The sequence below is a fragment of the Linepithema humile genome, chromosome 3 (genome assembly GCF_040581485.1).
Source record: "Linepithema humile isolate Giens D197 chromosome 3, Lhum_UNIL_v1.0, whole genome shotgun sequence".
Lineage (NCBI taxonomy): Eukaryota > Metazoa > Arthropoda > Insecta > Hymenoptera > Formicidae > Linepithema > Linepithema humile.
In genome coordinates this window covers 12,096,782-12,110,167 of record NC_090130.1, presented here as the reverse complement: position 1 = coordinate 12,110,167, position 13,386 = coordinate 12,096,782, and the positions used below count along the sequence as shown (strand labels likewise).

The 13,386-nt window shown below is 38.7% G+C and overlaps 1 protein-coding gene across 1 annotated transcript; it reads left to right on the top strand.

Annotated features, from left to right (window-relative positions):
- The first annotated feature begins 6,545 nt into the window (after window positions 1-6,545).
- LOC136998939 (uncharacterized) lies at window positions 6,546-7,370 on the top strand. Its single transcript, XM_067352326.1, has one exon. It carries the CDS (start codon window positions 6,546-6,548, stop codon window positions 7,368-7,370), a length of 825 nt encoding a protein of 274 aa, XP_067208427.1.
- The last annotated feature ends 6,016 nt before the right edge of the window (window positions 7,371-13,386 follow it).

Here is a 13,386-nt window from a genome sequence, read left to right as displayed (position 1 = left end):
TTTTTCGCACAATACAAAGAGGACTGCTATACCCTGAAATAAACAGATATACCAAATGAAATCCCTAATAAAAATGAGATATTTGATAATTCATATTTCACCTGAAATGTGCCAGTTATGAGGATTCATAAATAGTTTATGAAATATTAAAGAAAAATACATTAGAACATTTAAAGTGTGAAATGCTATAAATATACTTGCACATCTCATTTTCGTCAAGAATAACACGCGAACATTTTATTTATGTGTAAAGAAATTGACAGTTGTTATTAACAATTTTATTTCATGAGATAAAAATATGGGAAACAGTAATTTATGCAATCATGAATCAATTCAAAACCTTCACAATTTTTATTTAAAGAAGAAATATTAAGTTAGTATCTTCAATTTCAATATTAATTTCTTATGAATGCGTTAGAGTTATAAATTACGGATTAGAACAGAATAACTTTGGCTAATATGTTCTAATTCAATTTTCAATGATAAATCAAGAAAAATCTTTTTCTTTAATATTTTTTATTTAATTATTTTTGAATTTAAATTTTAAAAATATATTTAATAATTTTGTACTACTGCAGTAGTTATATAGTAATTAGTGATTAAATGACGTTATATATATATAAATGTTACTGTAAATTCGTATTTTTAAAAATATGTATACTCTCACTTATAACTTACCATGTCCATATAGCGTGCGTGAATGGTGTATAATTGCGCAAAGGATGGCTCTCTGGAAATTACCTACAAATAAAAATACAATTTTTTGTTAATTATAACAAAATTTAACATCTTTATGACACATCTTTTTATACTATACATTATTCATGTTAAATCTGAAATATTACTCACCGAAAATGTACCATCTATATAAATTTCTGTTGCTGTTACTAAGGTATTTAGTAGAACGTCACTTGTAAATATAACTGCTTTATAACCCTCATCTGATGTCACCGTGCCCTTAAAGATATGTTGAACTGGTTGATAATTTGATAATATTAAATCAAATTCGGTAATGATTTACGGCAATTCCGGCTTTCGACGTTTTTGCTCCCTATTGAGAAGGCTTCTCACAACGAGATAAGATATCTTTGCAGCCGCTACTGGATTTCTGTGAAAATAAAAGCAAATGTTAATCATATTATATACACATGTGCCAAAAATTTAATTGTAATATATTACAAGATTAATGTGTTATAATTTCTAATATTTATCTATTTCCTAAGGTAAATAAATTTTATTATGTTTTTATTATTATAATAAAATAACAAAGTAATGCTAAATTATAAATTGTTCATTCAATGTTTATTTATATTCCAAATAACATATATTTGTTTCATAAACGTTTTCGAATCCATCAAATGGTTTTACATATATGAAACAAACATATGCTATTAGTATGTTAAGTATCATTCTTTTTCTGTTGTCATAAAAGTAGTTATAAGTACAATTCAAAAGAGGACTATACAAACTGTTGTATTGTAACTGCTTGTATTGTATTGTTTGAAATTATTCTTTATGTTTTATGATTAAAATGTTGTGTTACCTTCGGCACACAGTATCAAATATTTCTTTTGGCTTCATAGACGTTTCTCGAAACATCTGCAATATTTCTTGCTTTATTTCGATTTGCTATTGTATTGTCTCATCTGCTGGATGATTGTGTGGTGATTTTAAAATATACGTTCCTATTGAATCTCGCATCAATGTCGCGTAGCATTCTAAACTTCGTCGCGATGAACACCGATAAATTCCTTTACATCGCTTATCCATATTGTAAGATGCAAGCAATAGCATCCGATAGACGGCGCCAGCGGACGGCAGCCGGTTGATCGAGAGCAGCGCCTCGATAAAATAGATCCTGCGCGCACGCATTCCCGCTCCTCATAATTTGTTCATGTTAAATTATAACTGATCTAAGGATCGAGAATATTCGACGAAGTCGACCTGCGAGAGAACGGAGATCGAGTTCTCACTCTCTATCGCCGAACCAGTCGAAACAGTCGAAATTAATAGAGAGACAGTCGGGCCGAATTTATTAAATCGAAACTTAGTCGTTTTCGCACAGTTGTATTTTCTACATAAAGACTATTTGTTAAATATCACATAAAATCAGTGTCGATCTTATTTAAATCATTTGAGTACCATCCTGCCGTTTTACCATTTCCATCAAAGTACAATCGCTAATAAATTAAACAAAATAACTGGGGTCGCGTCTAGGACGTAACCGTTGCAATAGTTTGAATATTCTTTGAAATAAGAATATTCCTAGTAAAAGTCGATAATCGAAAGATATTCGTAAGAGTTCCTTTCAATATGATATACATAACCATTGTGTACAAATATAGTCGTGCCGACATATTTTCCCGGTAACTCTTCCATAATCACGTAATTAATACATGCAATAAATAGGTTATAAATAATAAAATACCTATTCAGCGCCTACATACTTTTCTTACCGCGTGGTATGAAAGACATCGCAATCGTTTTTTGTTATATTGTTATGTAATGATGCCAGCTTGTAGACGCGGATCATGCAAAATGCAAATGATAAAGATGAGCAACGCGCTTGTTCATTGTGTGCGGTAAGAAAGTGTGTTCAATAGACACTGTGTAATTTATTGGATATTTATTGAGTGTGTTAAATGTATGATTATGAAAGAATTACCGGGGGAACGTGTTGGCACGACTGTATTTGTACACGACGGTTATGTGTATCACATGGACAAGCAAAGCAAAAGAATTTATCGGTGCTCATCGAGGCAAAGATTGGAATGCTACGCGATATTGATGTTAAATGCAGTAGGAAGATATATTTTAAAGTCACCACACAATCATCCGGCAAATAAAACAATACAGCAGCAAATCGAAATGAAGCAGGAGATGTTCCGAATGTGTCGAAAAACATTGATGAAGCCAAAAGAAATATTTGATACTGTATGCCGAAGGTAATATAACATTTTAATCATAAAGCATAATAGGTAATCACAACATATATAGCTTGCTCAGTTATCTTTTGAATTATCTTTTGTACTTATAGCTATTTTTGTGACGATGGAAAAAAATGATACTCAATACTGATATCATATATTTGTTTCATAAACGCATTTTCTAAACGCATATACAATTATTTAGAATATGTATAAACATAGAATGAACAATTTATAATTTAGCATTGTTACCTTGTTATTTTATTACACTGAAAAAAATACTATTGAATTAATAGGATCAGTGTGTAATTGGCACTATTCAATCGGAAATCTTATTAATTTAATGAGAATATTTAAGATTCGTTAATATTATTATTGAATTAATAAGATCTCCGATTATAATAGTGCACTGATGCTATTGATTCAATAGTATTTTTTTTTTAGTGCATAATAATAAAAACATAATAAATAAAATTTATGAAATAGATTAATATTAGGAACTATATAACATATTAATCTTGCAATATATTACAATTAAATTTTTGGCACATGTGTATATAATATGATTAACATTTGCTTTTATTTTCATAGAAATTCAGTAGCGGCTGCAAAGATATCTTATCCCATTGTGAGAAGCCTTCTCAGTAGAGAACAACTACGTCAAAGGCCGGAATTGCCGCAAACCATTACGGAATTTGATTTAATATTATCAAATTATCAACTAGTTCAACATATCTTTAAGGGCACGGTGACATCAGATGAGGGTTATAAAGCAGTTATATTTACAAGTGACGTTCTACTAAATATCTTAGTAACAGCAACTGAAATTTATATAGATGGTACGTTTTCGGTGAGTAATATTTCAGATTTAACATGAATGATGTATAGTATAAAAAAAAAAGATGTGGCAGAAAGATAATATATATATAAATTTTATTATAATTTGAAAGAAAATTGTACTTTTATTTGTAGGTAAGTAGTATCTCAAAAAATAACCTTTTCAAAAAAAAAAGGTAAAGAAAAAGGCGCCAAGTACACGCTCTTGTCACAACCAAAACAAAACAGTATTGTTTTACATTTAAAAAAAATTACCGTATATATTAAACCTATCAAAAAACCAGTTGTATATATTACCCTTTTAAAAAAAGCTGTCGTACATATTAAAACCTTTCAACAAGTAATGCTGTTGTGTATATTAAAACTATAAAAAAATATGATATCAGGAAATGACGCCAAGTGGGATTAAAGAACTATGAAAAAAGTTGTACACTATTTCTATAAAACTCTTCTATAAAACTTTTGTACATAAAGCTGTCGTATATATTAAAAAAAAAAATCTAAAAAAATGCTGTCGTACATATATTATTATATTGCATACTATATTTCACCATATTTTACATATACTATACTATATATATTATATATATTATTACATATACTATACGATATATATTATTTATAATATTACATATACTATATATATTATAACAAATTAAACTCATAAATAAAAAAAATAAAAAAAATATTAAAAAAATAAAAATATTTTAGCAAAAAAAATTTTTAAATATTAAAAAAATTTAATTAAAATAAAAAAATATTTATTAAAAAACGCAAAAAAACTTGGCGGTGCTACACCTCAAAATATTATAAAGCAAAAAAATTCGTAATAATATAACAATTGACGATTAATTGACATAATGTAATAAGTTGACATCATGTAAGTTAACATGTAGTTTACTGTAGCAACGCCAAGTTTTTTTGCGTTTTTTAATAAATATTTTTTTATTTTAATTAAATTGTTTTAATATTTAAAAATTTTTTTTGCTAAAATATTTTTATTTTTTTAATATTTTTTTTATTTTTTTTATTTATGAGTTTAATTTGTTTTAATATATATAGTATATGTAATATTATAAATAATATATATCGTATAGTATATGTAATAATATATATAATATATATAGTATAGTATATGTAAAATATGGTGAAATATAGTATGCAATATAATAATATATGTACGACAGCATTTTTTTAGATTTTTTTTTTAATATATACGACAGCTTTATGCACAAAAGTTTTATAGAAGAGTTTTATAGAAATAGTGTACAACTTTTTTCATAGTTCTTTAATCCCACTTGGCGTCATTTCCTGATATATTTTTTTATAGTTTTAATATACACAACAGCATTACTTGTTGAAAGGTTTTAATATGTACGACAGCTTTTTTTGAAAGGGTAATATATACGACTGGTTTTTTGATAGGTTTAATATATACGGCAATTTTTTTTAAATGTAAAACAATACTGTTTTGTTTTGGTTGTGACAAGAGCGTGTACTTGGCGCCTTTTTCTTTACCTTTTTTTTTTGAAAAGGTTATTTTTTGAGATATTATTTCTTTTTTTTTAGTAATTTGTTTTGATTGTGACAAGAGCGTGTACTTGGCACCTTTATTTTACCTTTTTTTTTAAAAAAGGTAATTGATAGATATTTTTTTTTTAATGATATATATACGACAGTGTTTTTTAAAGCTAAAATAATGAAATATCAGTTAGATTTTGCTAAAGACGGCCCATTATCACCCCAGTCGTACTTTCAGTATACAGCATACGACGGTCCTCTTTAATTAATTAAGTTTGTGGCGGCTCACCGCCACACCGCTGCACTGACGCGGTATAATACATCGCGGCGCCGCTACGCGCCGCAGGCCTTCTACCAGTTACAAGCTTGCGGACCCACCGCCAGGTTGCGCAGGCGGTGAAGAGCCTTCTCGCTATCAAGCTTCGATCGACGAGATATAAAAGAGCTGCTCCGCAGATCTTTACTCACTCACTCGCTTCAAGGCGAGCTCTCTCAAGGGCCCTTGAACTGAGTCGTACTCTGCCTCGGCAGGAGCTAACCAGAGACACATAGTCTCGCAGTTTTTCTCACGCTGCCTCGCAAGGCGCGTAAAAAGAAAACAGAGTCCCAGCATCGGCCGCACATTTCAACCAAGCGGCCCGCGGATACTCCACTTTCGCCGTCACCTCCTCAGTCTCTAGTGTGGAAATTAATCCCACTAGAGTTCTGCGTCCGGTTGACTCGACCACCAAGGGACACGCTCACACAAGGCGACATACGAATTCGGAGACCTCTCTCTCCTCGGTACACGGAGCAATCCGTAATTCCGAGAGCCGAGACGGTTGCCACCACCAGCACACCAGAGACTCGATCCATCGCAGTACAGACTTCACCGCTCAGAGCCTGCTCAGAGAGCAGTTGTCAGACGGAAGACCACTTCCCGAACGGAGTTCCACCGACGCCGGGAAAGGGGCTGCAACGAGCTAACTCAGTTGAACCGTCCTTTTTAGGACCCGTTCAACACACTAAGACGCGGCCGGTAATTCCTTACCGCGCCCGTCAATTTTTCTTTTGATTCTCGGCCTTACACTCTTGCCGAGAAAGCGCCTCTGGCGCACTTAATCAAATCAAACACAAAACTTGTACTTTACTCTACTTCTCTGACGAAGAAAAATAAATTATATTTTTCTAAGAAATTGGTCTCAATCTTTCAACCAAGTCGAACACAATCCTTAGGCATTACGCCTATAAACTGGTGACCCCGACGACTGGTTAAAGCAAATGAGCCAATCAGAGAAGGCCGGCGATATGCCAGGCGCCGACGCAGCACAAATCGGCAGAGTATCGGTGCGAGTACCACCTTTTTGGCCGGAGGAACCAGAATTATGGTTCGCCCAATTAGAGAGCCAGTTCCTGCTGAGCGCCGTCACGTCGGATTCAACCAAATACGCATACGCAATCTCGCAAATCGAAACCAAATACATCAAGGAAATCAAAGACGTGATAACGAATCCTCCGACATGCGGGAAATACGAAGCCGTAAAAAGGGCACTCATCCAAAGGCTGAGCGACTCACAGGAACACCGCATCCGCCAATTATTAGAGCGAGAGGAACTAGGCGACCGAAAGCCATCGCAGTTCCTGCGCCATCTAAGGACGCTCGCGGGCAATGCCGTGCCTGATCAACTCCTGCGCACGCTATGGTTGGGGCGCTTACCGGCCCAAATGCAGATTATACTAGCGACGCGAGCTGACGATCTTCTCGAGGACGTGGCGGAACAGGCCGACCGCGTCTACGAAGTCACATGCCGAACAGTCGCAGTATTGGACAAGCCTAAGGAGACGAAATCAAAACCTACCGGCTCGCTCGAGGACCAGATACAGGCATTGGTCAAGCAAGTCGCCGCACTCAACACGCGATTGGGCCGGCAGGAGCACCGCCACAAACAACAGCGCCACAGATCGCGCAGCCGCAGCCGGACCAAATCAAATTCGGAAGAAGACAGCGAGTTTTGCTTTTTCCATCGGCGATTCGGTAGCAAGGCAAGAAAGTGTACAGAGCCATGTACATACAAGGAGAAGAAGAAGGACAAAACGGAAAACTAGACGGTCCGGAATCAATGGCGGCAGACGGCCAGGACCCGAAACCTTGCCGCGTTGTAATAACCGAGCGACAAACAAAAGTTCGGTACCTCATCGACACGGGATCAGACATAAGTGTCTACCCGCGCTCGATGGTACGCGGACGGATGTCCGGAGCAACGCAAGCCCTGTTTGCAGCCAATGGAACTGTCATTCACACCTACGGGCGGATCGCGCTTCAGCTCAACATCGGATTGAGGCGCGCCTTCCAATGGAAATTCATCGTAGCTGACGTCACACAGCCAATCATCGGCTCCGATTTCCTCGGGCATTTCCATCTCCTGCCGGATGTAAGGAGAGGCAAACTTTTGGACGCTACGACGGGATTGGCCACAAACAGCCTGCAGAGCAGAACCGGACAAACATCAATTAAGACATTACTACAGGAAACAGCTTTTCACGCCTTATTGGCTGAATTTCCACAGCTCACTAGACCAACCGGAAAGACGGAATCCGCGCCGCACTCAACGATGCATTACATCGAAACAACACCGGGACCACCGGAAGCATGCAGGCCGAGGAGACTGGTGCCGGAGAAACTAAAAGAAGCAAAACAACAGTTCGATCTTTTACTGCAAGAAGGAGTAATCGCGCCGTCCAAGAGCGCATGGGCTTCACCATTGCATATGGCACCGAAGAAAGGTGGCACGTGGCGACCATGCGGCGATTACAGGAAGCTCAACAACCGAACGGTGCCGGACAGATACCCGATTCCGCATATCGAGGACTTTACACAGGCTCTTCACGGGAAAACAATTTTCTCTACACTGGATCTGGTTAGAGCTTACAACCAGATTCCAGTAAACGCTGAAGACGTGCCAAAAACGGCAATCACCACACCGTTCGGTCTGTTCGAATTTCTCAAAATGCCTTTCGGTTTGAGAAACGCAGCGCAAACGTTCCAGAGATTCATAAATGAGGTGATACGCGGACTCGATTTCTGCTACGCCTACATTGACGACATCCTGGTAGCATCTCACAACGTTGACGAACATAAAGCACATTTAACAGCTTTGTTCCAGAGACTCAGCAAATACGGAATTCAACTAAACCCAGCAAAATGCGTGTTCGGAAAAGAAACCGTAGCATTTTTGGGCTACCAAGTATCAGCAGAAGGGACGCAACCACTACCGGAAAAAGTCGAGGCCATTCGGAAATTTCCAAAACCGATCACCGTCAAGCAGCTGCGGCAGTTTCTCGGAACCTTAAATTTTTACAGGAGATTCATTCCGGGAGCGGCCATAGACCAGGCAATTTTGAATGACGCGCTAAAAGGGAACAGACTCGGGAAAACACCAATCGAATGGAGCGCAGAACGAGAGGCAGCGTTTGAAACGTGCAGAGAAAGCCTTGCACGGGCAACGCTCTTGGCACATCCGGACCCGAAAGCAGAACTCTCCTTAACAACCGACGCCTCAGATTTCGCAATCGGAGCAGTAATCCACCAACATGGAAAACTCGGACAGCAACCGGTGGCGTTCCTCAGCAAAAAGCTGACCACCGCGCAGCAAAAGTACAGTCCGTACGACCGAGAGCTCTTGGCGATATACGCAGCAATTAAACATTTCCGGCACTGGTTAGAAGGAAGGGAGTTCATCATTTACACGGATCACAAACCGCTCGTGTATGCATTTCGAAAAGATCCTTTGCAGAGCTCACCACGGCAGACACGGCACTTGGAGCTGATCGGGCAGTATTCAACCGACATCAGACACGTAGCGGGAAAGGATAACATCGTAGCAGACACACTATCGAGGACGCAGGCTGTCCAGCAAGCAGTAAACTTTGCAGAGCTCGCAAAATCTCAAAAAGACGACGCCGAAATACAAGCATTACTCAAAGGGAATACGAAGTTGCAGCTTAAAGAAACCGTAATTCCCGGCACAGATATCAAACTGATTTGTGATACATCGACGGGCATCCCACGACCATACGTCACGCAACAATTCCGAAAGCAAATCTTTAAGCATTTGCACGGACTCGCGCACACCGGGATAAAAACCACCGTCAAATTAATCACGCAGCGCTTCGTGTGGACCGGAATAAAAAAGGATTGCCGCAGATGGGCGCAGGCTTGCGTTCCCTGCCAGAAATCAAAGGTCCACCGACACACCGTTTCACCAACAGGAAATTACTTGGGGCCTACCAGCAGGTTCCAGCATATACATATGGACATCGTCGGACCTTTACCTCCATCTCGAGGGAAGAAATACTGCCTCACAATCATTGACAGATTCACACGATGGCCAGAGGCATACCCGATGTCCGACATCACCGCAGAAACGATGGCTCGCCTCTTATTCGAAAACTGGATTGCGCGTTTCGGAGCGCCGGCACGAATCACCACGGACCAGGGACGGCAGTTTGAGTCGGAACTATTTAAGCAGTTGGCCAGACTGACCGGATCGCAACACATCCGAACTACCGCGTATCACCCGGCAGCCAATGGCATGGTAGAGAGACTACACCGGCAACTCAAAGCGGCTATCAAAAGCCACGAAACAGAGGCATGGACGCAAATTCTTCCAATCATTTTATTAGGCATCCGCGCCGCAGTAAAAGAGGACATCGGAGCCACACCAGCAGAATTAGTTTTCGGAGAGACTATTCGGATTCCCGGACAATTCTTGGACCAAACCAGTAACGAGCAGCCAACGGACGAGTTTGTCCGTCATTTACAAGAAAAAATGAACAAACTCCGTCCACACCTGCGACGCCATGGCCACCGCAGCACCTTCGTACACAAGGACCTGGCCACATCGGAAAAAGTTTTCGTCAGACACGATTGCCCGACCAGAGCGTTACAGCAACCATACGACGGACCATTTAACGTTTTAAGCAGAAACGACAAAGTCTACAGGCTATTGGTCAACGGCAAGCCAATCAACGTCTCGATTGACCGATTGAAACCGGCTTACACGTTGGACGACGATGAGCAACCAATCGAACCAACACCAGCCGACCAACCAAAGCCCTCCGCAACCAACAAGACGAGGAGCGGCAGAACTTGTAAACCAACCGTGCGTTTCCAGGCTTAAAAACTGCCAAGGGGGTTCTGTGGCGGCTCACCGCCACACCGCTGCACTGACGCGGTATAATACATCGCGGCGCCGCTACGCGCCGCAGGCCTTCTACCAGTTACAAGCTTGCGGACCCACCGCCAGGTTGCGCAGGCGGTGAAGAGCCTTCTCGCGATCAAGCTTCGATCGACGAGATATAAAAGAGCTGCTCCGCAGATCTTTACTCACTCACTCGCTTCAAGGCGAGCTCTTTCAAGGGCCCTTGAACTGAGTCGTACTCTGCCTCGGCAGGAGCTAACCAGAGACACATAGTCTCGCAGTTTTTCTCACGCTGCCTCGCAAGGCGCGTAAAAAGAAAACAGAGTCCCAGCATCGGCCGCACATTTCAACCAAGCGGCCCGCGGATACTCCACTTTCGCCGTCACCTCCTCAGTCTCTAGTGTGGAAATTAATCCCACTAGAGTTCTGCGTCCGGTTGACTCGACCACCAAGGGACACGCTCACACAAGGCGACATACGAATTCGGAGACCTCTCTCTCCTCGGTACACGGAGCAATCCGTAATTCCGAGAGCCGAGACGGTTGCCACCACCAGCACACCAGAGACTCGATCCATCGCAGTACAGACTTCACCGCTCAGAGCCTGCTCAGAGAGCAGTTGTCAGACGGAAGACCACTTCCCGAACGGAGTTCCACCGACGCCGGGAAAGGGGCTGCAACGAGCTAACTCAGTTGAACCGTCCTTTTTAGGACCCGTTCAACACACTAAGACGCGGCCGGTAATTCCTTACCGCGCCCGTCAATTTTTCTTTTGATTCTCGGCCTTACACTCTTGCCGAGAAAGCGCCTCTGGCGCACTTAATCAAATCAAACACAAAACTTGTACTTTACTCTACTTCTCTGACGAAGAAAAATAAATTATATTTTTCTAAGAAATTGGTCTCAATCTTTCAACCAAGTCGAACACAATCCTTAGGCATTACGCCTATAAGTTACAAAAATACAAAATTCTGTAAGTATCATATTGTTTCTAGGCCATTGTGTTTTTCTAATTGAAGCATCATCAGCTTCAATCCAATCATTTTCTTCTCTATGCAGGGTGTCCCATTTAACTTGAGACAACTAAATATTTCGAAAAATAAGCATTGTACGAAAAAATGTCCCAAATAAATTTTTAATATTATCAAGGGGGACGTCTCGCTGTATAAAAATTAACCCGCCCCCACCGCCCCTTGGGGGTGGGGCGGGTGGCAACTTTGAAATTTCAAATAGGAACCTCCATTTTTTTATTACAGATTCGGATTCCTTGGAAAAAAATACGTAAGTTTTGTCCGAGACATTTTTTCGAATCGTGATAGATGGCGCTGTAATCAATGAAAATTAGTTTTTGCCATTTTCTCTCACCATCGGGGTGCTTTATTTCGGTGAGTCCCCTCGCCTCTCACTATTCAATTACAATAAATGCTCGAAATGATGACTTTCCATTTTGATGCATTTATTAACTCGAGCTTGGAATGCTTGTACACATGTAGAAAGTGTATCTGGCGTTATTTGTGCGCAAGCATATCTAATACGTTCCACCATGTTTTCTCGAGTATTTGGTATTTTTGTATACTCTTTTTCTTTAAGGTAACATAAAATTATTTCAACTTTCAAAATTATTTCAACTTTCTTCTCTAAAGATAAATAATCCATTATTTATTTAATAATGGCTGAAATAAAGAACGCGTCCGTAAAAAAACAAGTAGCTAGCGTACCAAAACTATGAGGCATCTACAAATGTAGTAAATTTCTGAAATACTGAAAATACTGAAAAGGAGAAACAAAATAAATGAAAGAAATTAAGTCAGAACAATTCTTCAATAACTGGATTCTTTAAATTTCAAGTCAAGTAAATTTCAGTAATACGTACGCTAGCTACTTGTTTTTTTACGGACGCGTTCTTTATGTCAGCAAATAAATAATGGATTATTTATCTTTAGAGAAGAAAGTTGAAATAATTTTAAAATAATTTTGAAAGTTGAAATAATTTTATGTTACTTTAAAGAGAAAGTGTATACAAAAGTACCAAATACTCGAGAAAACATGGTGGAACGTATTAGATATGCTTGCGCACAAATAACGCCAGATACACTTTCTACATGTGTACAAGCATTCCAAGCTCGAGTTAATAAATGCATCGAAATGGAAAGTCATCATTTCGAGCATTTATTGTAATTGAATAGTGAGAGGCGAAGGGACTCACCGAAATAAAGCACCCCGATGGTGAGAGAAAATGGCAAAAACTAATTTTCACTGATTACAGCGCCATCTATCACAATTCAAAAAAATGTCTCGGACAAAACTTACGTATTTTTTTCCAAGAAATTTGAATCTGCAATAAAAAATAGGGGTTCCTATTTAAAATTTAAAAGTTGCCACCCGCCCCACCCCCAAGGAACGGTGGCGGCAGGTTAATTTTTACACAGGCAGACGTCCCACTTGATAATATTAAAAGTTTATTTGGGACATTTTTTCGTACAATGCTTATTTTTCGAAATATTTAGTTGTCTCAAGTTAAATGGGACACCCTGTATATATTACAACGTTTATAATTATCTATTTCATTTAGTCTCTATTAGGCCCTGACCTATTATCATCTCTTTCAGTTTAATAAATAATTTAATTATAGTTGGTATAAATAGAATTACAAACTCGTATTACATAGTTAAATTAAATTTGCAATTTATAAGTGGCATTCAAAAACGATATTCAAATACATTGAGTACATGAGTTAGATAATTAATTAAATATGTTAGTACGTATTATTCATTTGATTAGTTATTTAAAAACAATATACTACATATAATTATTTTTAACATGTTCACAATTTATACTGACAATAAAAAATAGAAACTAGCAGATATTACATTATATTACCACGATTTGGCCGTTCTGCACGTGCGCGACGTCTGTAGCCTG

What these genes read in the sequence shown, in the direction of transcription:
- LOC136998939 (XM_067352326.1), top strand. Translation starts at nt 6,546, where the DNA reads ATGAGCCAATCAGAGAAGGCCGGCGATATGCCAGGCGCCGACGCAGCA.